Raw genomic sequence first — 24,326 nt, 5'->3', positions numbered from 1 at the left:
TTGTTCCCGATACTATATACATCTGTGTTATGACAACACTAGTCATAATACTCCAATCTTGTCACTACCCCTTATTTCTCTCAACTTTTACAATTTCTCACCAGCCACATCATTCTTTTCCGGTTACTGTACCCTCTAGTACTAGATTCACTTTGTCCTCTCCCGTTCCATCAGTGCTCTAAATGTCATTGTCTTTTGTTTTCCCCCTTTTAATCCATTTTTGTAAATGTGAAATGGCTGCTTGTGTTGTGAATAATGAATGCTTCCGTCTTTAAAACTCAAAACTTCATTATTAATTTTATTTCCAGAAGTGATGGGAACATCAAACAAAAGTGTAGTGATAAAACAGTAAGAGATGAAAATAGCCACATTTGACACTTATTTACACGGAAACCTCGATAGATGTACAAAAAAATAGAGATGATTCATTTATGCTACCGTCAAATATACCAGCACATCAAATATATAACTATTCAGCTAAGCTAAAAAAGCTAGAACGTTTATGACCAATTCAAGGGGATTGACAGGGTACCATCACTAGTTACATAAATACTCGGACTAGCAGAGATGATCAGAGAAAGACCGGAGACCAAGTTTCTAACTTCTTCAGAGCAGTGCGTAAGACGGTTAATACATTGTATGAGTGCTTCAGGTGTGAAAGCTTGCTCCCATTTGAGTCCAGTAAGCTTGAGTTCCTTGATACATTCATCACGAGCAAACTCGAGTTCATTCTGAAAAAACGTGTACTTTGAGAGATTTGGAATGAAAATCGACTCACCATTAAATGATGCATATGCTGGTTGATTTCAGTAGCTCTCTTCGCATTTTCCTCCAAAAACTGAACAAGTGATGGGACATCCACATTGCAAGGAATGTACAATCGTCCGTCTACACCAATTGCCAGTTCGTCGTATGAAGTCACAATCTGCAAAACTCTTATTCATCATTTTTTCAAAGTTAAATATGTATTCTTACCTCTAGCATGGAGTTTTTCGCTGAATCCTCGACTCTTTTCAACAAAGCCTCCTTCTTCCAAACTCTAACTGTCAACGTTTGCAGTTGAGTCAAAGTCTGAGCCAATCCTTTGTAATGAGGTAACAGGATTTGAGCACCTCCGAAAGTCTGCTCCAATTGCTTTGCAGTTTCTTTCAGAATCGGTATTTGATTTTTTCGGATCTGATACTCTTGGCATGCTTGCTCCCATTGCTCAGGTACGTGGTCAGCACCTAGTTGAATAGAACCATCACAACAGATGAATGATCCTCTTCCAAATCTCAGTACATTTTTAAAAAATGCCTTTTCCAGTACGATTCTTGTCTCTGGGATTGCTTGGTCTATCATTCGGTTCACATTCGCTATGCAACGACGCATATGTGATTCTTCCCATGTCATCTGCCATACAACCTAAAAATCAATAAAGTTAGCAGCAGTGTCAAGTAACGAAATCTCACATCTTTCAGTTGTGTTCTGTATTTCAAATCAGAAATATCTTCTTGTATTGAAACTCGAAGTGTTTTGGCCTCTCTTCGCTTTCTCATTGCCTCATCTCGTTGATTTGTCAAAGAATCATACAAATTCGTGATGACTGTAGCCTTTTTTCGTCTCAGATACCTGAAAACACTGTCTATCAATGTCAAGTGACACGTATTATGATACTGATAGAGTGAGAAAACTGATTTTTCTCACTTAACAGCTGCAAAAACATTTCACACTGGAAATAAACACTTACGATCTTAGTAAATCCTCTTCCACGTTAGTCGTTGAAAATCCCAATCCACCAGATGTATTTCGATGTCCTGAAGATGCTGCATTTTTGAACTTCAGTTCCGATGTACTCAATTCGCACGATTCAAGGGCGTCTCTGCAAACACATCGTTACTAAAACTGTTATGATGATAAAAATAAAAGAAAATGACGTGATCATCAAACTTACTGACCTTACAATTTTCGCCGGGTCGGTACCAGTCAAATTGATGTGAATTTTACGAAATGTTGTTGACTGTTTGTCGGCAATTGAGAAGCTGACCTGCAATTCAATTTTTGTGAATGAAAAAGAAAAATTCGCACTCACTTTCGTAGGCTTCAATGACGGGGATACCGGGAACAGGTCGTTCATGTAGCCATTGAAGATTTGCAAAGATTTCTCGTTTTGTGTTTGGATTTCGGGAAACTTGGCGTACCTAAAACAGACATTTTCGGTGTAAAAAGTTGACAATTTGAGACTTACTTATCCGGGTGAACCAAGAACAAAAAGGGTCGGAGAGCCTGAGCAACCTCATTGGAACTGATATATCGTTTCGAAATCTGCCACAAACGTTGATGTTTTGAAGGAGAACCAGCAGTGAACATGTGTCTGAAAATAGTTGGAATGATCACTTGTTATCAATTTGTTTCGTTCATGCAACGGAAGGACTGAGGTATCAACCAGAATAACAAAAAAAGGGTGGTTAGTTTTTTTGGAGACGGGGTTGAAGGGAAACTAAGTGCATGTTAAGTCACATGCCATTGTGTCCGATTTCAAACTAAAAATGGTCGATTAAGTAGTTGTTCGACCAGAGAAAAAAAGAGAGGAATGGTGTCAGCTAGAGAATGGAGGATGAAAATTGCTGTCCGAATGAAGAATCTCTGACTGGCGATCAGTAGTCTCTTCTCAATTTCTCTCAATCTCTTGTCTCACCACGTGAGAAATGAAAACAGACAAGAGAAAAACCATAAGAGAACTGATAAGACATGCGCAGGGTTTTGGTGCACTATATTTGGCATGCGGGAAGAGTTTATCAATTATTCAGATAGGTCGATTATTCAAGTGCATTGTGGTTTGTTGTCGCAAAAAGTAATAATAAAAAGAAAGAAATAAGATTTGTCCAGCGTTTCCCGTTGTTTTTCAATGTGTTTTCTTTTTTCTGAACTTATTCTAACTAGAGAGAAAAGAACAAGACACCAAACAACATATTTTGGTGTAGAAAAAGGAGAAAAAACTGGAAAATATCTCTCGTAAAATGAAAAACATTGCGGTGGCCGAGTATTTGCACAAAAACAACAAAGTCCCTCTCGAGGAAATATTCGCTAAAGAGGATACGAACGGGATATCGGAGCTTTGTTGCTGCCAAGATTTTTCGAAATTTAACTTAATCTTGCTCTAAAAAAATAGAGCAGTCTCAAGTTTATATTTTCGGTAGAATTAAAAAAAACGGTTAATTTTTTTTCAAACGGATGTGAGAATTTCTTAGTTTTCGGTTTTCTAGAATCTTCTTAGGAAATAGTGCTTTGAAAGAAGAGACGCAAACACTTGAACCACCAATTCTGTGCATTTTTATCAAAATGAGTTATTTTTTAATTTGATTGAGTTAGAAAAACGCGTTTTCAACAGAAACATAAATGAAAAAATGGTGTCATTTCAGAATTCCGTCTTTTTTTCAGTCACGCTGTGTAAACACTGCTTATCGGCCAACTCTTTGAAGGTTGTGCTCCTACTCATCGCCACGTTAGAAAAACGGAAAGGCAACACACATTTTTTGACCTAAACGATAATGTTGCGAGTTTTTGGAAAATCAAACATTCATAAACCCTAATTTTTTGTACAAATTTCGTTTATTCGAGGCAAATCCCAAATAATGCAGATGTCATGCGTAATTAGATTAGTGTTTTCCAAAAAAAATGAAAGAAGAGAAGGAGCGGTAACGGGGAACAATAAATACACATAAAAATCGCCCAATTTCAAGAAATGAAAGGAATTGTGATGAGGACAACAAAAAATTCAAATGAGTCCTTCCAGATTTGGTGGTTGTAGATATGGTAGGTCTTTGGCATGGTGCTGTTCTTCGAATTGTGGCCGGTATTCACCGTGATTTTTTCGACGATCCTTCACATATTTGAATGCAAAGAAACCAAGGACACCCAGTAGAAGTACTCCAACCTGGAATATATTTGAATCGAAGACTGCTATAAAGATTCATTGGTGCTTACAATAAACCTATTGACTTTGTTGATAAAAATAAAAAAATATGTTTTAGCTTAATAATCTATGAACATTTTGAAGATTGTGCCTGCTTTCTGTGTTTTCAGAATCACAGCAAAGGAAACTGGAAATTTTTCATGCTCACGCTTATACTTTCACAATGTTCACCTTTGTTGTATTTGCTTTTGAAATTTTCAGAACATTTTCAAGAACATAAACCTTAGTGAACAAAAGAATTTGTTTGAGTACTGACTCAGTGAAAAGTCCAGCAATAAAATTTGAAACGGTTTACACCAAGTTCATCAAATGACTCACCACAACTGCTATAACAATACCAGCAATTGCTCCACCACTTAATCCTCCACCTCCACTGCTGCTGGCACTATCTACTGCACTGACGGCATCTATAAGCGACACTTTGTTGTCATCCACAAAATTGCTGCCGGATATTGTACTGTTTGACGCCATTTTCCGGTAGAGTACACGTCTAGGAGGACATATACAGAATATATCTTCTCCGTCCAAACGGCAACCAGAAATAATCGGAGAAAGTGTTGATGCTGAAAAAAAATGTTAGGAATGAATCTGTGAAAGGGCATTGAATTTTAGAAATAGAAAAGTCTAGAAAAAGAAAACTAGTTATTTTCATGAATTCAAAGGGAAAGGACATAAATAGTGTCAAAAAGTGGTTTTATTCAGAATTGACCACCGGGAGGGCAAGAAGTGAAAAAAGTAATACTGGAAGTGACTTTCAAGTTAACCCTTGGTTATTTATGATGGAAAAGTGAAAGTGAGAATGAAATCGCAAAAATTGTTTTATTTATTTTAGCAGAAAAAGTGTATCAATTTCAGAGAAATATTGAAGCCTCAGTTTTTGTATTTTATATACTGAAAATTGTATATGTTATGATGATAGTGATGAAAGAGCAAAATTCAAAACAAAAACAAACGGAATAGGAGGGAAAATGACTCATTTAGAGGAGGAATTCAATAGGAAGGAATGATACCACAAATCAACAGAAAAGATGATGAATAGTCAAAAAGATTCTTAGGAGTATCAATGATGAAAATGAATTTGAGCTTGTTAGTTTTATCGAAGTTACATTGCAACTATTTTTTCAAAAAGAAATTTGAGAGACACTGATATAAACTGTGTCCTTCCGTTTGTTAAACCTCTTCGTCAAGATTCTTTTGTATTTATTTTTTGAATCAAAACGAAAAGTTCAAACCGCTCAAGCTCTCTTTCACTTAATCGATAGATAGCAAGTTCAGTTCAATAATAAAAGAATAAATAACAATGAGTCTTGATGTTTGTACAAAAATCAGTTTGTTTGGCACTTCAAGTATTCAAAACTTGGAGACGTCTCCCTGATAAAGGAATGATTGTTATGAAATGGTGATGATATGCAATTTGTATATGAATAGAAATGGAAAGAGCATAAAGGTGTCCCGGGGGCCCTCCCGACGACACACGTCAAACAAAACACGTTGAAACTTTGGACAAATAGGAGTCGGGTTTGGAGGAAGAAGCAAACCTAAAGAGGTTCGAGCTTTTGATGTAATCAACTTAAACAAACACTATTTTATATTATTAAAATTTCATTGCTCAGCGTGAGTGGATATTTCAATTTCCAGAAACAACTATTATAAAAATGCCATCTTGACCACAAGACGACTTGATGGCATCATTAAGTTTTCAAGTGGGTGGTCAGAATAGAAGAGGAGAGAAAAAAAAGAAAAGAAAATAGTATAATGGAAAACTAGTTCTAACTTAAGGTAGTACTATGTGAATGTGGGAGTCTTTGGTTAGGTAAGCAGAAATAAAATTGGAAATTTGAGTCATAGAGGCTGGGTCCATGTTCCAGGTTAGGTATTATTCATGTTGAGAGTAATAAGAGAAACAGAGAGAAAATGCAAACGGAGTTTTGGAAATGGAGGAATAGAAATATGTAAGAATCGGAGGTGGAGACAGTAGAGAGGAGTGCGGTGTTTGAATACTGAATTGCCTCGGCATGAACTGAATGTATTTACAGACAGATACGGGAACACTTCTTTTTCGAGGAGACATATTGTATACAACCTGTGATATTTAACACTTGAATGCATACGGTTATGATTTTCCTAGAATGGGGCTTTTATGATATTCACATACAAAAAATATGACGTTTGTTTATTGTTTGAAATTTTACAAATACGATTCTAGAAACATTGTATAAATTCAGTACTTCAGACAATAAAAAATTAACTAATTAAAATATAAATTTGCAAGAGGAAGAACAGTAAAAACAGAAAAATTAGGAACTTTTGAAACCTCGGCTGTACTTCTCAATAAGCTTTTCCCACCTTAAAAAAAATGAAAAACACGAGGAAACTGGGGAAACTGGCTTAAAACAGCAATTAACTTAAATAATTTTCTAGAAAAAAGGTGGAGCAAGAACATTTCATGCAAGAAGAAACGCGTAAAGTGTATATAAGTATGTTGATAAGAAAAAGCGAAAAATGTGTCAAGGCGTATATATTTGTGTGTGGTTGACAGTTATCATTTTTGCATGACTAACTAACGACGACGTGGGAAGATGTGAGAGTTTTGGTGTTATCTCTCAAAACAAGGCGGATAACAAGAATAGGTAATAAGAAGAGAAAAAAGGAGAAGTTAGATATAGAAACGATATTAATTTATTCAATTAGTAGATAGGATAACACGTGCTGTATGATTAGAATGGTGGAGAAAACAGGTGGTAGGCAAAAAAGAGAAAAGAAAAACAAGAACTGGTCAGAGATCTAATCAGTGACAGGAGAATGGAGGACAAAAGTAGTGATATAGCAATAGAAAATTATTGGATCTACCATCATGATATATTGACAGAAAGCAATGAGTTGGCACGCCAGTTTCGCACATTTTGGCTTACGTATCGCATTTTTTTGCTCTCGTCAATCTTTTCCAAAAATCTCTTGAGCATGTCTTGTTGTCAGGGATAGGGGGAAACTAAGAGTTGGCAAATATTAACCCAGAGGTACGGTTTTTTGTCTGTTCACAGGGTCACCTATGAAATTTAGTAAGAAAAAGAGAAGAAAATGTGTTGAGGAGAAAAAGCGTGTTTACACTTTGAGTAACTTATAAATGACCTTTCACGACAAACCGGAAGCTTTTAGATGCTTTATTTTCTTACTATACAAGGCTTAGTTTAAACAAAAATTCTGTGGTTTTTGCAACGCATATTAAACGTTTGAGAAGACAACACATATGGTGGGAAAGGAATCTCGTTTTTTTTGGTCGAGGTTAACTTGGCATTTTTTTCAATGAAAAATAATTATTGGGAGGTATTAAGTTCTGATTTTAAGTAGGGACCAACATTGTCTTCATTTTTTTTTTGAAAGTTCCGTTCATTCCAACAAAACATTTTTAGAGGTAATTTTTGAGATCTGTGAAATTATAATATTTTCAACAATCATATATTAACTTTTTGTTGAAACGAGTTCACTCAAAATCCTAACATTTTTCAAAAAGTGTATTGGGAAAAGGACGAAAAAGACAACAATCAAGACAAAAGGACCTTTTTTGTTGCAGTGTCTCAAGGGGCACATTAATTTCGACTAACAGCTACTTTTAAGGACAAACGATAGAGTTGAGGGAAGGAACCAAACCAATTTGTTCCCTATTTGGCATTTCAATTTACCTCTTAGTGAACATTGGTCAGCTTTGGAAAGGTTAAGCAGGTATGAATTGAAAACTTTGTTGGATTGAATTCCTATCAGAAAAAGAAAAAAGAAACAAATAAAAACCTACGTAAAACGAGAAGGGAATATTTATGTATCAAAAATTGAGAATGGAATTTGTCGAAACCTGATTCGCAACAATCGTTGGAGGTCTCAAGGACAATCCCGTGGGAACACCTACCTTGAAAAAAGGTTTTCCGTACTTGACAAAACCACAAACCAAATTTCTTCCCGATTAGCAAAAAATTGAAACAAAAAACAGACACAAAAATTAAAACGGATTTTATATTTTTATTATAATTTTAATCGTCTAAAACCTGATCTTACGCCAAAAATGCGCGTATATTATCTTGGAATTTCCCCCTTATTCGTATCTTTCACTTTTTGATAAAAAGAAGTGCTTCTCGCAACATTTCTTGTCATAGTGAATTTTCTATCGAGAGAAACTAACATATAGATAAGATATCATCAAATAGGTGTGGATATTATATAAGATTCCTATTTTATCTTATCATTTCTTGCCACACTTGAGGTTTCTATCAAGTACTACACAAAAAGCACCACCAACCGTTCTATCGGATGGGGGAAAAAGTGGAAATGCAAATAATGATTGAGTATATTGAATGGAGAGGGGACAAGTGACTGTTTAGAAATCGGAAGCAAATAATTGAAAGAAAATAGTCATGACTTTATTTTCTGAAATTTTTCGGGAGCCTTTGTTCATTTCTATCCAATTATTTTTTATAAGAATTTTTTCTAACTCACCAACCAAACAATTGAAATTCCTCCAACAGAATATATGTGAACACGGAGGCGATTCTGCACAACTGGTTTGACTTGAAATTAAAACGAAGGGCTCGAAGGAACAGTTTATTCTTATAGACTTCATTTAGATGTTTTTGGTTTGTTTTCAAAGTATGAAAACGGGAAAAAGAAGGTCGGCTCTTGAGGGGAACAATGTCGGAAATGAGCAACAGATAAGAGCAATTGGCTAAACACTTCAAACCTGTGTTTGAGCTTTGTCTTTGATAACCCTGGTCTCCACTCCCATGGGTAATTGGCTAGTTGTGAAAACTTTTGATCACATTCTGTTTTGTAAAATTCAAAAAAAAACAACTGGGGTAATCCAAATTCAATAGTCCAAATCGAAAAGAGGAACAACGTCTAGAAAACCAACCACTCACACTTGTGAGGTGTCAAGGTTAATGGGACTGGACATTGAGGAACTTGAGGGTTAATTTTGAGTATTATGAGGTAGAGATGGATTGAGTGAGATGAGGACATGACAGTTGTTGAAATGAGACGATTAATCGGGATCAAAACTAATATAAGTTCATATGTTGGATAAACGTTTGAAGAAGAGAGTCTAGAATACATACTTTTCATTATTTGAACAAACAATTTAGGGTAAAAGTGAAATTTTCTAGATGTGATTTCATAAACTATCCATATCATATTTTAAAGATTTTCTGAAGCTAGAAAGAATTATTAGAAAAGCAAGTGAATTTTTTACTATGTTTTGTGAAGTAGTAGCGTATATTGTAGTTTGTGGCAGTCTGAAAATAACGCGTTGTTTTAAATATTCTGGATTATCCTGTGTTTTACCATTGCGTTAATTAATATCTTCTTCTCTCAGCAATCAAATATCTTGTTCCTGTCTTCCTCTTGTTTTTCTTTCCTTTCTCAATAATCGGCTCCCTTTCCCACGTTGCGTTAGTTCTCAACTTCTCCAAAAGTCCCTCGTCCGCACCCAAATCAACCAACAAGAAAAATCCTTGCCACAACATATCAGCCCCTTTCGCCAGAATAAAGGTTACCCCGGTAGTTATTGAGAAGAGATAGAAGTGAAAACCTATAATTATGGGACTATATAATTCCATATTTCCTAAGGTGTGTGTGGAGCCGATGTTTCTAGTAATCTTACCAAGGAGGAAGTAGTGGTATGGTGGGACATAGAGAACAGAATATGCTATGTATCCGAACATACAAATGTAACACGAGAGAGCGGCCATCTGGAAATGGTATCAGCGTAGTTTTCTAATAAATCCCCATAAGGTACCTACCACAGTAGACATAAACGGTATGATCATTGCAACTCTGCAGTCATTGATTCCGTAGTCAAAAAACAGAACACTGAGCACGATGAAGACACTGATTGCAGTTTGAGCAACTACAACTCCCACTCCCTAAAATTTTAGGCATGTTGGAAACTAATTACGACATAATAAAGCTTACGTAATGAATAATGCGGGTGTATTCAGAAGCAGTCAGCATGAAAAGATAAGAAAAGAACATGAAACTGATGAGACGCTAAAAAATTCTTTGAGTTGGAGACAAATTCTGAGAAACGCACTCTCTTTCCCAACTGCCTAAATAGTTTGAGATCCGGGTATTTATCCCAGTAGGTCCGCTTCTTGACTCTCGATCCATCGTTTTCGTCAGCCTGACGAATAAGGGTATACAACCGCATTCTGGGTTTCAGGTACTTGTCCACTTTTTCCGCCATAGTCTGTGAAAAGATTGATTAATAGAAAAGTTAAAATGAAGAAAAGGGTGTGGGAAAAAAACTGAAAAAGTTCAATAATCTCACAGCTCTAAAATTATTCTGACAGAGCCAACAAGAGCTTTCATACAATTTCTTGTAGTTGTACCCCTTTCTCAAATCCTCAGATCGAAGAAAAGGCGGGAAAACTGAATGAGAAAAAACATTGGGTATAAGTGACAATACAATGGATAGCCTTTTTGCTCTTTTTTGGTGACGTGGAAATTGGGTTGAGAGGCGTATGGAAATGACTACTGAATAAAGCCACCAAATAAAATGCCACGCATTAACTGGAAAAGCGCGTGGGGTTTAGAAGATGTATATCTTTATTTCCTGTCAGTGAGATTTACTATAATTAAGAACGAAATGCCACAGTGTGCATAGTATTTGCAAAAATTTAATTTTTTGGAAACACGAGAACGGAAATGAAGAAAAAATCATCAGATTTCCAGAAAAATTACAATATTCAAAAAGTGCAATCCAGACATAAATTGTATTTTTCCAGTTTATATTATACCTGTACTTTAAAAAACGGAGCCGAGTGAACATTGAACATATCAATGTCAGAAGGGGCGCAACGCGACGATCTTGAAGAAAGAAACTAAATGTTTTGGTTGAAGTTGTGCCTCTGAAAAATTAGAAAACGTTAATTGAGATGGGATTTTATTTTATTTTCCAGATATATTTGATTTCCTGGTATCAGCAGAAATTCGAAAGTTTGTGAACAATCTGTTATTTTTTTTTGAGTCTAATTTTAATGTTTCCAGTACTTATTTTTGTGCAATATGAAGGTTGGATCAAGCAAACGCTAATTGTGGAAATCCTTGTTTTTTTTATAGTACAGACGCTGTGGCCTTAGGGGAAAACAAAGAAAAAAGTGAGAAATAATTTTGTTTCTGAGATTTAAAACGCTTTTTTTCCTCAAATTTGAATACAAAAAATTTTCCAACCTTTTCGGTTTTCTTTTCAATCACGGGTACATTTTTAAAACTTGTTTTGAAATAAAACAATTTAAGAAACGGTGATTCGTTGAATCAGGTCGCAGTTTTCGAATTATTTATACTTCACTTTACTCATGTGGTTTTCATTCATCTTATCTTTTATATCAGTAAAACATTTTTGACTCCCAGTTTCTCCATTCGTCCATTAACACAACATAAGATCTTTTGATATCTTTTCATTCTAAATGTTAACCGCTGACCTCTGATATTTACCCACAGCTCTCTGTCCTGTCCATCTTATGACAGGCCGGTTGCGCACGCAATATGTATCTTGAAGAGCCAACACCATAAACAGAAGTCTTATTCATACACATTACATTTTCTTCCTTCTATTCTCTTTGAAATCTCAGATTTTTCTAAGAGCGTGTCATTTTTGCCTTTTTCAAAAAATGGATCCTGCTGCAGAACAGACGTTGGATATTCTCACTCAAAGCTCCGTTATTTTCATTGCTCTCCTGATTGTGATGTCCGTCGGTTTTGTAGCGTATAGGTGAGAGCGTTTTGTGATACAAATACATGCGAGTGCATGTTCTCAATCTATTCCAAGAAAAAAGCTCACTGAGCTCAGTGCTCCAAGGAATTGAGAGATTATTGTAAGGTTTGGCGTCTGTCATCAAATCAGAAAAAAATATATTAAGAAATAATAAAGAAATAGAAATGATGAAAGAGATTTCCTTTTTCTTATATGCAGTTTTCAGATGCATCCAGAAAACTTGAGAGGCTTCAACGCGGACAAGAAGAAAATTTCGTCACATTCGCACATCTCATCGGATTGTCATTTCCTTGTTATTTTGGTGCCACAACAATTCTAAAATTGTCTTGAATTTATAATAAATATTCTAGTATCATCTTTTTGCCATACTCATACTCAAAAAAAAACTCATGCAAAAAACAAATGAAGTGAATGTAATTAAAGGTTAACAATCTATCTGGCTCCCAGAGGAATTTTGATTTCAAACTGAAGCTGACATTTTCGAGACATTTCCAAGCTCTATCATTAGGAGTTTCGATTCCAAGTATTCTAACTCCTTCTCTCATTTTTCTTTTCCTTCTTTTCGAAATTGATTTATCAAGTTGGTTAGAGGAGAGAATTGAATATAACTTGTAGCACCCACACACGAAAAATATATCAAAAAATTAGACAATTTCAGCTGCCAAAACGAATGCTATTGGGAGTAACCTGCTTTTGATTTAACCTTTGTGTTTAAAACTCATTTCTTTTTCAATTTATTCCTTTTTAATATAATTTCTGTTTGAGTGTGTGTGGTGTTGAAGTCTTCTAGAAAAACACTTGGAGGCCAATAAAAAAACAAAATCCTCAAAAAATCATGTTGTTTATAAGGAATTTCGGATTGATGAAATTTTAGATAATTCTTTTTTTATTTTGAAATCAGTTTAAATATGATCAGACCTCTGAACATGTGGTCTCCTTCCTCATCCCTTTTTCAGACACCTGTTCATTATATGTTCATATTCTCTGTTAGTCACAACCTGACCACATTTTTTCTCATACATCACTTTTTTGACGCAATTACAGCCTATGGAATGCTCAGTGCTCAGCTTTCTTTTCTACCACTCGTTTCCTCCAAATGTTTCGAAACTCCCACTTATCTTATTTTTCTCCAAAGTTTTCATTTTTTGTCAACAAAACTTTCTATCTCACTTCTGTTCACAACCGGTGAACTCAAAAACACAAAATATTCCAATCAAGTAAACTTGTAGTGCACACTCAAAATTATTCCGGTTACCAATTTGAACTGGAGACACCTGCTCTTAGTAGCTGGCAGAGCCTAGCCATAGTCAACCCACATTTTGGAGTTTTGTCTTTTAATCCCCCTTTTTGTGGCTTTTTCAAAGCAGATAAATCTCAAAATACGAGAAGCATTTTCAAACTTCCTCAATTCAATGACCGGTGAGAATCAACTGCGACCTATATCGTTTTGTTTCTAAAACGCAGAACTGGGCATTTCAGTTTTAGATACTTATCACTTCGTCCTTAAAGCCTTGGGGAACGAAATACAGATCTCAAAGTTCGGAGAAAAATATTTGAACCCAATCAGAGGCTTTTTGTTGTGAATTTTTTGTTCTTTCACGTATGTCAGATGAAAGCAATCGAAACTTCTGAAAATTTTTCAAAAAATAATTTTATTCTGAATGAAAGTGAAACCAAAAAATTGAGAAAAGTTTATTATTATTATTATTGCAATCAGAAGTCACTAACATTGATGTCAAAAACACATAATAGTTTTACGAATATTTTACTCTTGTTGCTGGGATACTAATCTGTTTCAATTTTGATAACAAAGAGACAAATGGCTTCCGTTATGAAAATGGATTGAGTGATGCATGTTTTCTGTGTTTCTAGTGTAGTTGTGAAGCCATTTAAAAAAAACTTTAAAAACCTTTCATGTGTCGGGATAGTGGATGTCTGATAGAGTGAATACGTTTCATTCAGATAATTTTTTCTCCACAATATCAGCTTTTGTTCATCCACTGAACTGTTGTTACGTCATAGTCTAGTGCATAGAACTCCGCCTTTTTGTCTTCTTCTAACTCATGCTGACACTTTTTCTTGCTAATTACATCTTTCCAAATGCCGCTTTCATATTTTTCATCCTATTTTTTTACTTCAATCACTCTCAATATCCAAGTTTTCAAAAAAATTTGTTTCCTGTTTACCTTATGTTGATAGTAACTTTACATATTTTATATGATGAAAATCAATTTTTCTGTTTGATTTAAAACAATGATTGTTTTTATTAACTCTTTTCTTCAATTTTTCACTAACCATGCAGGTGGAATCAACACTTTTTACAGAATTTTTGTCGAGTGATACATCGATAACGAAACTGAGCTCACATCGTTTCATCAGACTCTGAGTCATGGCGAACAAACGGGAAAGAGGCGGAAATGTAGTGATGCATTTCCAGAATCCTGACGGCTTTAATCCAAATGACAACATGTACAAATCGTGTTGCTGTCATGCAAAAACGTTCACTATTTTCATTGGAATTTTTGAGATTTTCACCGTTTGTTTCCTGCTTGTGGCTGGTGAGTTTTCCAGTAATTATTAAAATTCAAAATGTCATGTGAATTCGAAAATTGTGAGGAAAAACATGTTCAAAAACTGAATTTCGAGGTTGAACTTTTGTGCTATATACATCTGCTCTACTGTTTTTTTCTCCATGAATTTTTTATTTCAGTGCTTCCTGACATAACAACTCGTGTATGTGATAAACTGTCCAATCACACAAATCTTGATTTCGATGACGCTTTCGAAGAGTTTTCCTTAGAGTGAGTTACCGTTCCAATCTAAAAGAAGATTTCTTTCAATTTCTTAGACATGTCAGGAACGTCACATATGTTAGTGCAGTTCTTTGCAACAACAACATCACTTGTCTTGTATGGGCAATTCTCCAGGTAAATCACAAGTTTGTTTACAGATGCTTATAGAATTTATTCAGATTATATCAGTTATTGCAATGTTTTATGGGATAAAAACTATTCGATTCTGGTTCTTCCTTCCGCATTTCATTTTCAGGTGAGATGATGTCACAGCTTGTTTTGTTTGTTTACTGGGATGCTCTTTGATTTTGAACCCTTTTTTTATGATTGATTGTTTCTTTCTCGACATGTCTCTTTAACTTTAACATGATTCTTCCAGGATTGCGTGCATTGTGATTATTTGTGTCATTGATACTTGGCTCATTTTACGTGCAACCGGAGAAAATGTTAACGAGAACAACGTTGCACTTCTTATATCCGTCATCTCTTTTGCCGTTGCTGCTTTATGTGCTCTTTATGCTACAGTGAGTTTTTAATACTACTTTTTCCTCTTAGAGTTTCACAATACTAAAGCTTCCAAATATATATTTTTGCAGTGGGTTGAAGTAAGATGTGCACATTTCGTAAAAAGATCACGCGAAACTGGTTTCTCAATCAGCGTAGCTCGTCCTGTCGGTCCTGCAACAATATCTCTTAGTGAACCCCAACCTAACGCTCCAGAACCACCGTTGCAGCCGGTATATTCTGAAACTCTGATCAAATTTATTATTATTTTCATTTGAGATACGTCGACTTCCACCACTCCGTCACCATCAAGCACAATACATTGTCAATGATGAGACCCTACCAGCTCCCCGTAATCCCAACGAAGGTAAGTACAATTTTTTACATTTTTGAACATTAATGGTTTTTTTCAGCTAACTGACAGTGGGAATAATAATTTCTAAGCATTGCGGGATTCATCAAAAATCAAGACATCATCAAACTCAACCCGTTAATTATACATTGATGTTTACAATTAATTTTCTGTAATAATCTCTATACTGTCAAAAAAAAACGCAAAAATTTTCGGAATGTTTTCCTATTCTGCTGAAACGCAAGTAGGGCAGGGTATTGTGAGCGGAGCTTAAACGGCAATTGAAGCGGATAAAAATCTAGACAATTTTAAGATAAATTTGTTTTTCAATCTTATAAACATGCAAAATATACGAATATGCTGCAAAGAAGCGTTTAAAAAATTTATTAAACAAGGGAATAATCCCAATATTCAAGGTCGATCGTTAAAAAATTATCCGGGCCGCTTATAGTTCAGGCTCCGCTCACGATGTTATGCCGCACTTGCGTTTCAGCATGTGAAAAAAAGTTGAATTTCTTTATTGCTTGACAGTATTTGTATATCAGTGAACATAATAACTTTTTCAATATGAAGATTGTTTTCTTTTTTTAATGACATGAGATGAAAAACACTTGGATACTTGATTGAAGATTACCATCGGAAATCTTTCTGAAATAGAACGTTTTGAAAGTTTCTTGAACAACGGCCAACAAAACAACTGTGGAGGTTGCTGGCATTTGTGTCTTCTCGTGTTCCATCAATTGCCATGTATGAAATTTGAACTGTGTTATATTTCAGTGTGGGGTTTCACTTTGAAATTGTATTCTTTACCTGGTTCTACGATTTCGTAGAATCAGAATTCACTTCGGTTTGGAACAATGAAACTACTTCCGATTTGCCTCGTTTCACATTTGATTCGTAAAGAAGACATTTTGTAAGGTCAGCAGTTCTTTTTTATTATCCACTTGATTCTAAATTTTAACCAATCGACTTCCCATCTCTTTTTTTTTGAATTCGGCAGTTTCAATTCTCGATTTCAAAAAATTTCAAAAGAAGATAGAATCGCGTCTCGAAGCAAATTAAAGAGACAAACACGCCCACACCGATAAGTATAAAGTAACCGACTTGAAAGAGGAAGATAGATTTTTTTGTTTTTGAGATTACAATTTTTCGTTTGAACTACCAGAATTTCATTTTCCTGTTCTAGGTGATTCAAAATGTTCGAGGAATACATCACCGCTGACACTGTAAGTTTTCAAATCAAACTACACCCATCTCTTGGAATTCAAAAAGAAATCCATAGAAAATTAGTGATAGAATAAAGTCTTTAGAGATAAGGTTATTGCGTTAGTGTTTGAATTTTTAACGTCTGCAAATTTCAGAGTTTTTGTTATCAATGCACAACAAAAATGTGTTTAGGTCGATGGAAAGGTTCAACAATTGATTGGATTCTTGGTCCAACGTCCGGCCGAGGAGATCGACAACGACTTCAACTTTAAAGCAGTTGATGAGGATCGTGCTGAGTACTTCAACACCATGGTTGCCGAAGCGTTAACTTCATTCTTCAACGTTCCAACTGAATCAACTGATGTCGAGCCATTGAGTACTGTTCAAGATATCGTCAACCGTATCAACAATGCCTAAGTCAACAGTTTTTCTTTCAAAGAATCACATTACTAAATGGATAACTTCTGATGTAAAATAAAACATTGTGATATCTTCATTTGATTTTCACATTTCAGACTTTCCTTAAACAGATTGTGGTTGTTGACCATTTTCCAAAAAACTAGAATCCCGGTTTTGGCCAAGAAATGTTCGGTTTCACTATCCCTTTTCTGCAATGTCTGTCGTGTATTCTCTTGACTATCTTCTTTTATATTACACTTCTCTATTTGAATCATTTCGTATCAATTTCCGTTCAGTGTAAAGACTGAAAAGTAAAGTAACTGATAAGAGAAACCCTTTGTTCTTGAGTTCCAAATTATCTTATCAGGTGACGTTTATAATAAACTGGACAACTCAAAAGTTACAACAAATAAGTAATTATAATGACTGGACATTCGTTATCAGATGATGTCCTGTCGGTCCTGCAACAATATCTCTCAGTGAACCACAGCCTAGAACCACCGATGCCGCCGGTATATTTTGAAACTGTGATTATATTTACTATTATGTTCTTATTTTGAGATACGCCGACTTCTACCACTCCAACATCATCAAGCCCAATACATTGTCAATGATGAGTCCCCCAGTAAATTGAATGCTTCGTTGTATCGCTTCGTCTATTTTCCCAAAAACATACCAAATTCCTCACCGCGCACGACGATATCGTAGAATCAATATTCACTTCGGTTTGGAACAGTGAAATTAATTTCGATCACGGAGTCTACAACGAGCCATCTCGAGGAAAAGTGACGCAATCGCGCTCAACGGGACTTTGGCGCGAAGCACAAAAATTCAAATTTAATTATTTTTTCTGAATGAATTTTTTTCCTTTAAAACCAAATTTTTCGATAGAAAAGTAACATTTTGATCACAATTTTAGCTCTAATAAATTTAGGGAAGGTTTTTTGAATTGGAAATTGTAAAAACTTCCGACTTTTGGCAAAATTTGGTAAGGTGAAAGGGGGGTTTCGCTGTTTTGTAGAGGGAGAAGGTGTATTCCTTTGCAAAAACCGTTCGATTTTTGGATATTGGTATCGGAAGCAACAGTGGAGCTGAATGAAAGTAAGGAAATCAGAGTTTTATTTAAAAGAAACAACAAACAATCGAAAATAATAGTGTGTTGAGATGTGCCTGTATTCTGTCGTTTGTTGTGTTTCGAAGAGAGAAGTTCCGTGAATAGTTCCTGAAAAATGTTCAACCTCAACTACGATATGAAGAGAAACGGAAAGACACGTAAAGGAAAAATGGACCTGAATGAGAAAAGTGGAGTGGTGTGATGAGATGAGAATCCGACGTTGAGAAGATCGAAGACGAGAGGCGTCCACATCGTTTTCTGAAATAAATCATTTTGTTGAATAAATTTAAGAAGATATTAGCATGTGTTTTTTTGTTATAATTTGAAAGGGAACCTTGCTCCTTCACCCATCTTTAACTGGAATGTATAAAATAGCTTCTAAAGCTGACTTATTCTAGCTCCAAAAATGGAAATTGACAGCGCCGGGAACGACACTGATCCGGTAGAAACTATTCGTGTATTGCGAGAACAGTTAGAGCTTTTGGAGAAAGAACATAACTTCACCGGAATCAGTCTGGATCACGTAACAATCCCAAGTCTGCACACCATCATGGGAGTAGCCCAAGGTTTCGGTTTCGATAACCTTTTGTTATGGACAACAACAATGGATTGTGAAGACACGGGATTAAAGATCACCAAGGCCGACATCAAACAGTCTAGAGTTCGGAAATCCAACCTTATAAATCTCCAAAAAACAGTTCAAATGCTTGATGTTGAGCTGTCTTCCATGTTGACAGTAGCCGTTGTTCTCCAGCATTTCCAGGATTCGACTCTCGATGGCACAGATGAAACGGAAGCGGCAGCGTGTCCAGCTGAAAAATGTCTTTATAGAGACAGATCGATTGGGAAAGCACCACTTTTCGATGCTCGATTAGTGAAGTGTGAAACGTGCGAAGAAACATACCATGCAGTCTGTTGTGGTATGTGGGCTGCAGAGGAATGGGAGTTGACCAATGATCCTAACAATCCATTAAGTTGCCTCGGTTGTCGTGGAATTACGGGAGTGAAAGTGAACGCACTGGCTGACGAGGCGATTGAATTTCTGAAAAATGAAATAGAATTGAAGAAAGATGAATTGAAGTAAACATTATTTTACCCCTTCCCACATAAATTCTATATATTTTAGAAAAGAACAAGCTATCTATAATTCTACGATGGACGCACTCCAAGGCAAAAAAAAAACAGGAAAAAACTGGAAGATCTTTGAAAGAAATGGGGTGCTGACATGAGTGTGTGGCAAAAAAACTTTTGCGGCAACCACATCTACAATCTTTTGAAGGAAGATGCTATTGATGATTACATGTCGATTTTCACAAATCACAAGCATTTTAATAGCATGACACAGTTTCTCAAGGCTTTAGGAAGGCTTCGGCGTTTGTGCGTGCCAAGAAAGCTGCATCCAGAGGAGATAGAAGACATGGAAAACGCCATTGTAATTTTCCAGTTTTTTAAAACAAAAAAAGTTCGAAATTCAGGACACCATGTGGCTCTGTCTCCAGGAGTTTGCGGCTGATGACAATGTGACGCCCAAACTCCATGCGCTTCTTGAACACGTGATGGAATTCGTTGAAACTCACCACACATGGGCAAAAACCAGCGAACATCCCATCGAAGCATTCCATGCTGCTTATAATACATCGAAACTTCGTTATCGCACGACTCGAAACGATCTTCTGAGAGCAAAAGAATGCTTCAAGCGCTGCCTAATCAACAACAGAGTCTTCGATCTGTCCTGATCTTCATTTCCTCAACGTTTTCTTCTTTCTTCTTCTTCGTCTTCTTTTTTTCTTCATTTCCATTCTTCATAATTCGTGAAGTCCATCGCGCTGAAAATTGGTACTACCCTACGGGAATATGTGAAATTTTGGAAATTTGAATACAAATATGACCTGAAAATACGAATTTCACTTCCAGCATTTCAATTCGATTTCTCTCTTGCTCCTTCACTTCTCCTTGACAGTTTTTCCCTGAAAAAAAATACCGTTGTTTTTCTTGCCTCGTAAATCGATAAATTCTTCACAAAATTCATAACTAAATAAGTAAAAAATAAACAATTATTGCATATAATTGACATTTTAATAACAAAAACGAGAGAAAATTATTTAAAAACACATTTAATCGATTAAATACTGAGAAAAATTAATAATTGCCGCTGTAAAAGGTTGTGTGTGTGCAAACGCGCTCCGCTGAAAAAACGCGTTTTCCCGCTTTTTTTTTTGAATCGAGATGGCTCGTTGTAGACTCCGTGTTCGATTCGCATCGTTTCACATTTGATTAGTAACAAAAACATCTTAGTAAGGTCAGCAGTCTTTTTTTATAATCCAATTGAATCAAAATTTGAACCAATTGACTTCCCATCTCTTTTTTTCTGAATTTGGCAGTATCAATTCTCGATGTCAAAAAATTCCAAAAGAAGATAGAATCAAATCGCGACGCAAATTGAAGAGACAAACACACCTACACCGATGGGTATAAAATTACCGATTTGAAAGAAGAAGATAGATAGTTTTGTTTTTGAGATTAAAATTTTTTTTTATTTGATACAACAGAATTTCATTTCCCAATTATCCGGTGGTTACGGATTCAGCGGCCTTTTTGACGAACAGAACGAGATTTTATACTCGAAAACACCAATTTATTCTTATCCAAGAATAATCAGTAAAAGTACAAGAGGAAAATAGTAAAACAGCACGGAAAACAAACAAAAAACGGGAGAATTTACCTTAAAAAGTAAGAACTAAAAAAGAACTGTTAATCTTGCGTGGAGCGATGGGTGGTACGCGACCTTGCCACGTGGCGGGATAGCGGAGCGTCGTTGCGAGTGTATGCGTGTACCGTAAGAATGGGGTATTGGATTCGGCGAGCATGCCCACCGGCAACTTCCCCCTCCTCTTAGATACCGGACCCCTGACCGGTGACAGCAAACGGCACACTACAACTCGGCTTACATTCAACTCACTAGTCCTCATCCACCGCAGTCACTCACCCTACTCCTTAACAGAAAACACTACCAAAAATAATCAATTTGTCCTAGTGACCTCAGAAAAGAAAGAAAAAAACTACTTGTCCTAGTGACCTCAGAAAAGAAAAAACAAACTACTTGTCCTAGTGACTTCAAGATCTCATTAAAACCGGTAATACTCAAACAATCATAATAAACAATTTAAAATTTTACACCATTGTTCGGCTCCTTCGCCTCGACTGCTACTGTCCCCTCGATTTCTTCGCTCTCGGCTCACCCGTCACCTCCTCCTTCCGACGATCCACCACTGGGTGACTTGGAACAGCCAACTCGAGATAAGCGACTATCTTCTCCAGCGATCCGGACCTCAACTCCGACAATATCAATGGAGTCTTTTTCGTTCCAACTGGCGTCAATGGGTCCACTATCTCCACGTTCAACGCCGTTTTCCGAGTTTTCTTCCACTGGGCCGTGACTCCTCCAACCTCATCGAATGCACACTCCATTTTGGCCGGAACGACCACCACCTCCTGCACTTCCTTGGCAATCTCCTCCACTAGATGCATCAGTCCCTCCAATTCTTGCTCCTTTCTCGTCCACTCCACCAGAATCACTGCTTTCTCCACCTGGTCCCATTCGAACTTTTGTTTCCATGTTGAGATCGTTGCCGATCGGACTTCAAAAACCGCTCTACTTTTCACATTCATTCTCTGTCCAATGAGGATAAACTTTTCCTTGATTGTTGACTTCTTCGGCTGGTTCTTTTGCAGCACCTCCTTTTTCAAGCTGTCTGCGGCCTCTTTCCACTCGACTTCGAACTCCTCCACCGCTCCCGTCATGACTTTCTGCGCCCACGTTGGACAGATTTCAGCGAATCTTCGAAGCGCCTCGAGTCTTTCAGACTTCCCGAGTTTCTTCTGGAATTCTTCATCAAAAACCATCAGATGCACATCTTCCGGCGTTATCTTCTCATTTTTAGCCAACATCTTCAACGCCAAGCTTTTGGGGTCATACGATCTATCCCCGTATCCATCAACGAAATGAGCGTTTCCTCTCTTGCAGCCGCACTCTTCTCCATCCGCTTTCCTGTAAAATTTCACATTATCCAATGTCAAATTCTCTTTTTCTCCTTCACATAGTTTTCTTTGTTCTACTACATTTACCACTGCCTTCTTTTTTCTGCCACGCTGCCCCCTTCTCGCGCTAGTCTCACACTTCATATCCACTATTTCTTTTGGAACCTTCCGGAGTTGCTCCCAAGGGATCCATAACTTCTCTTCTCCTCCCATGAACTGTACGCTTGCCGAGTTTTCCGTAGTTTCTACCACTCTGTACGGCCCTTTCCATTCATTCACCAGCTTCGCATTTCTCGCTCCCAATTTTTCCGCAGGAATCTTCACCATTACTCTATCTCCTACTACTGGAAACTTCCTCCCAGCCACATTATGCTTCTCATCAAAACTCTCTTTCATACTCTCTCGCTCCTTCTTCATATGCTCCCTTGCTGCTTCCTGAGCCAAATGCATCTGCTCAGCGTGGCGTAACTTATACTCGTCTACGTCCACCTGATACTTCCCCACCAACTCCTCCTGATCAACCTTCAGCGGTATTCTCGGATCTCTTCCATACATCAGGAAATGTGGACTCTCCCCAGTCGTCTCATGCTTACACGCATTGTATGCGAACACTGCGTACTGCAGTTTCTCATCCCACTCAGTCGGAATCAACGTAATCTTCTTCAGCACTGTCTGAATAGTTCTGTTGAATCGTTCCACTCCTCCGTTCATCCTCGAGTGTTACCCTTTAGTTTTAATTAACTTGATTTTCGACATCGTCGCAATCTTCTCAAAGGTAGCGTTTGCAAATTCTAACCCCTGATCTGTCAATATTGCCTTTGGAATTCTCCCTTCTTTCAACATCCAACTCTCCAAAAACGCCTTAGCAACCGTCTCAGCCGACTTATTCGGAATTGCCACCACCCCAGCGTACTTGCTGAACAGATCCACAATCGACAACACGTATCGATTTCCACTGGAACTCAACCCGAAATCCAACAAATCCAACGCTACGATCTCCAACGGCTCACTTGCTTCGATCGGTGTCAACGGAGATGTCAATATCCGTTTGGCATTCCCGCACAGACACTGTTGACACTCTTTCGACCATTTTCCAATCCATGCCCTCATTCTTGGCCACCAAAACTTCTTCCCCAACATCGCGTCTACTTTCTCCGGATTCCAATGTCCTCCGAATGTACCTCCATGTGCTTCCAGAAACAATTCTTTCCGCTTTTCCGCCGGCACCACCCTCAACGCAGCTCCATACTTAGTCACCAACATCAATTCTCCTCCCATCATCATAAATTCCCTCATGTCTTTTTCTCCACATCCTGGAACTTCCACTTTTACCTCTTGGTTCCCATTTTCCAATTTCTCTACGATCTTCTTCCAGCTTTCTTCTTTCATGATCAACTCTCTCCAACCTATCTCCTTCCTCTCATTCTCCTTAACTACTTCCACTACATTGATAACACGCTCAATCTCCGTTCTGGCTTGCTCATGTGCTTCTTTCATCTCTTCAGGCTCTTGCGCTCCACCTCTTGACAAAGCATCTGCTACTGCATTCGCCTTTCCTTTCAAATACACCATGTTCAACGCGAAATCCTGCATTTCCATCGACCATCTCAATAACCTGTCCACCAAATTCTTCGTCTTGAACAAGCTCGTGAGTGGCTTGTGATTGGTGAAAACTGTTGTCGGACATCCGAAGATGAAATGTTTGAACCTTCTGGTTGCAAACCACACCGCCAACGCCTCCTTATCGCTCACATGATAGTTCTTCTCCGCCGAACTCAACGACTTCGACGCAAACGCGATCGGATGTACTTTTCCGTCTTTTCCTGCTTGAGCCAACACCGCTCCAATTCCGTATCCCGACGCGTCCGTGAATAGGCGGCATCGGTGGTTCTAGGCTGTGGTTCACTGAGAGATATTGTTGCAGGACCGACAGGACATCATCTGATAACGAATGTCCAGTCATTATAATTACTTATTTGTTGTAACTTTTGAGTTGTCCAGTTTATTATAAACGTCACCTGATAAGATAATTTGGAACTCAAGAACAAAGGGTTTCTCTTATCAGTTACTTTACTTTTCAGTCTTTACACTGTACGGAAATTGATACGAAATGATTCAAATAGAGAAGTGTAATATAAAAGAAGATATTCAAGAGAATACACGACAGACATTGCAGAAAAGGGATAGTGAAACCGAACATTTCTTGGCCA

At 37.1% G+C, this 24,326-nt stretch overlaps 7 protein-coding genes and 1 pseudogene across 8 annotated transcripts; 4 read left to right on the top strand and 4 right to left on the bottom strand.

Annotated features, from left to right (window-relative positions):
- Positions 1 to 500: 500 nt before the first annotated feature.
- GCK72_023265 (uncharacterized protein) lies at positions 501 to 2,349 on the bottom strand (the record flags this gene model as incomplete). Its single annotated transcript, XM_053735313.1, has 8 exons — positions 501 to 731; positions 779 to 925; positions 976 to 1,404; positions 1,452 to 1,611; positions 1,730 to 1,861; positions 1,938 to 2,026; positions 2,072 to 2,180; positions 2,228 to 2,349. The coding sequence occupies 8 exons, from the start codon at positions 2,347 to 2,349 to the stop codon at positions 501 to 503; spliced, it is 1,419 nt and encodes a 472-aa protein (XP_053578879.1).
- Positions 2,350 to 3,757: 1,408 nt separating this feature from the next.
- GCK72_023264 (uncharacterized protein) lies at positions 3,758 to 4,426 on the bottom strand (the record flags this gene model as incomplete). The annotated part of the gene is made up of 2 exons (XM_003106574.2): positions 3,758 to 3,916; positions 4,274 to 4,426. The coding sequence occupies 2 exons, from the start codon at positions 4,424 to 4,426 to the stop codon at positions 3,758 to 3,760; spliced, it is 312 nt and encodes a 103-aa protein (XP_003106622.1).
- A 4,865-nt stretch (positions 4,427 to 9,291) lies between these two features.
- Positions 9,292 to 10,181, bottom strand: GCK72_023263 (uncharacterized protein; the record flags this gene model as incomplete). The annotated part of the gene is made up of 5 exons (XM_003106749.2): positions 9,292 to 9,527; positions 9,600 to 9,687; positions 9,739 to 9,861; positions 9,911 to 9,985; positions 10,029 to 10,181. 5 exons carry the CDS (start codon positions 10,179 to 10,181, stop codon positions 9,292 to 9,294), a joined length of 675 nt encoding a protein of 224 aa, XP_003106797.2.
- Positions 10,182 to 14,100: 3,919 nt separating this feature from the next.
- On the top strand, positions 14,101 to 15,428 carry GCK72_023262 (uncharacterized protein; the record flags this gene model as incomplete). Its single annotated transcript, XM_053735312.1, has 8 exons — positions 14,101 to 14,269; positions 14,422 to 14,512; positions 14,560 to 14,638; positions 14,683 to 14,759; positions 14,883 to 15,027; positions 15,100 to 15,240; positions 15,287 to 15,374; positions 15,421 to 15,428. 8 exons carry the CDS (start codon positions 14,101 to 14,103, stop codon positions 15,426 to 15,428), a joined length of 798 nt encoding a protein of 265 aa, XP_053578878.1.
- A 1,127-nt stretch (positions 15,429 to 16,555) lies between these two features.
- GCK72_023261 (uncharacterized protein) lies at positions 16,556 to 16,982 on the top strand (the record flags this gene model as incomplete). The annotated part of the gene is made up of 2 exons (XM_003106606.1): positions 16,556 to 16,585; positions 16,758 to 16,982. 2 exons carry the CDS (start codon positions 16,556 to 16,558, stop codon positions 16,980 to 16,982), a joined length of 255 nt encoding a protein of 84 aa, XP_003106654.1.
- Positions 16,983 to 18,484: 1,502 nt separating this feature from the next.
- GCK72_023260 (uncharacterized protein) lies at positions 18,485 to 19,162 on the top strand (the record flags this gene model as incomplete). The annotated part of the gene is made up of 1 exon (XM_053735311.1): positions 18,485 to 19,162. One exon carries the CDS (start codon positions 18,485 to 18,487, stop codon positions 19,160 to 19,162), a length of 678 nt encoding a protein of 225 aa, XP_053578877.1.
- On the bottom strand, positions 18,704 to 24,079 carry GCK72_023258 (annotated as a pseudogene). The gene is made up of 6 exons: positions 24,053 to 24,079; positions 22,913 to 24,006; positions 21,318 to 22,828; positions 19,559 to 19,751; positions 18,983 to 19,120; positions 18,704 to 18,890 (listed from the first exon to the last, which is right to left on the bottom strand). Coding segments are annotated over exons 1-6 (3,150 nt in total).
- Positions 19,415 to 19,814, top strand: GCK72_023259 (uncharacterized protein; the record flags this gene model as incomplete). The annotated part of the gene is made up of 2 exons (XM_053735310.1): positions 19,415 to 19,510; positions 19,554 to 19,814. 2 exons carry the CDS (start codon positions 19,415 to 19,417, stop codon positions 19,812 to 19,814), a joined length of 357 nt encoding a protein of 118 aa, XP_053578876.1.
- Positions 24,080 to 24,326: the final 247 nt, after the last annotated feature.

Source organism: Caenorhabditis remanei, chromosome X (assembly GCF_010183535.1).
Source record: "Caenorhabditis remanei strain PX506 chromosome X, whole genome shotgun sequence".
Classification (NCBI taxonomy): Eukaryota; Metazoa; Nematoda; class Chromadorea; order Rhabditida; family Rhabditidae; genus Caenorhabditis; species Caenorhabditis remanei.
Note: the sequence above shows the minus strand (reverse complement) of the source record. Positions and strands in the feature narration are given on the sequence as shown.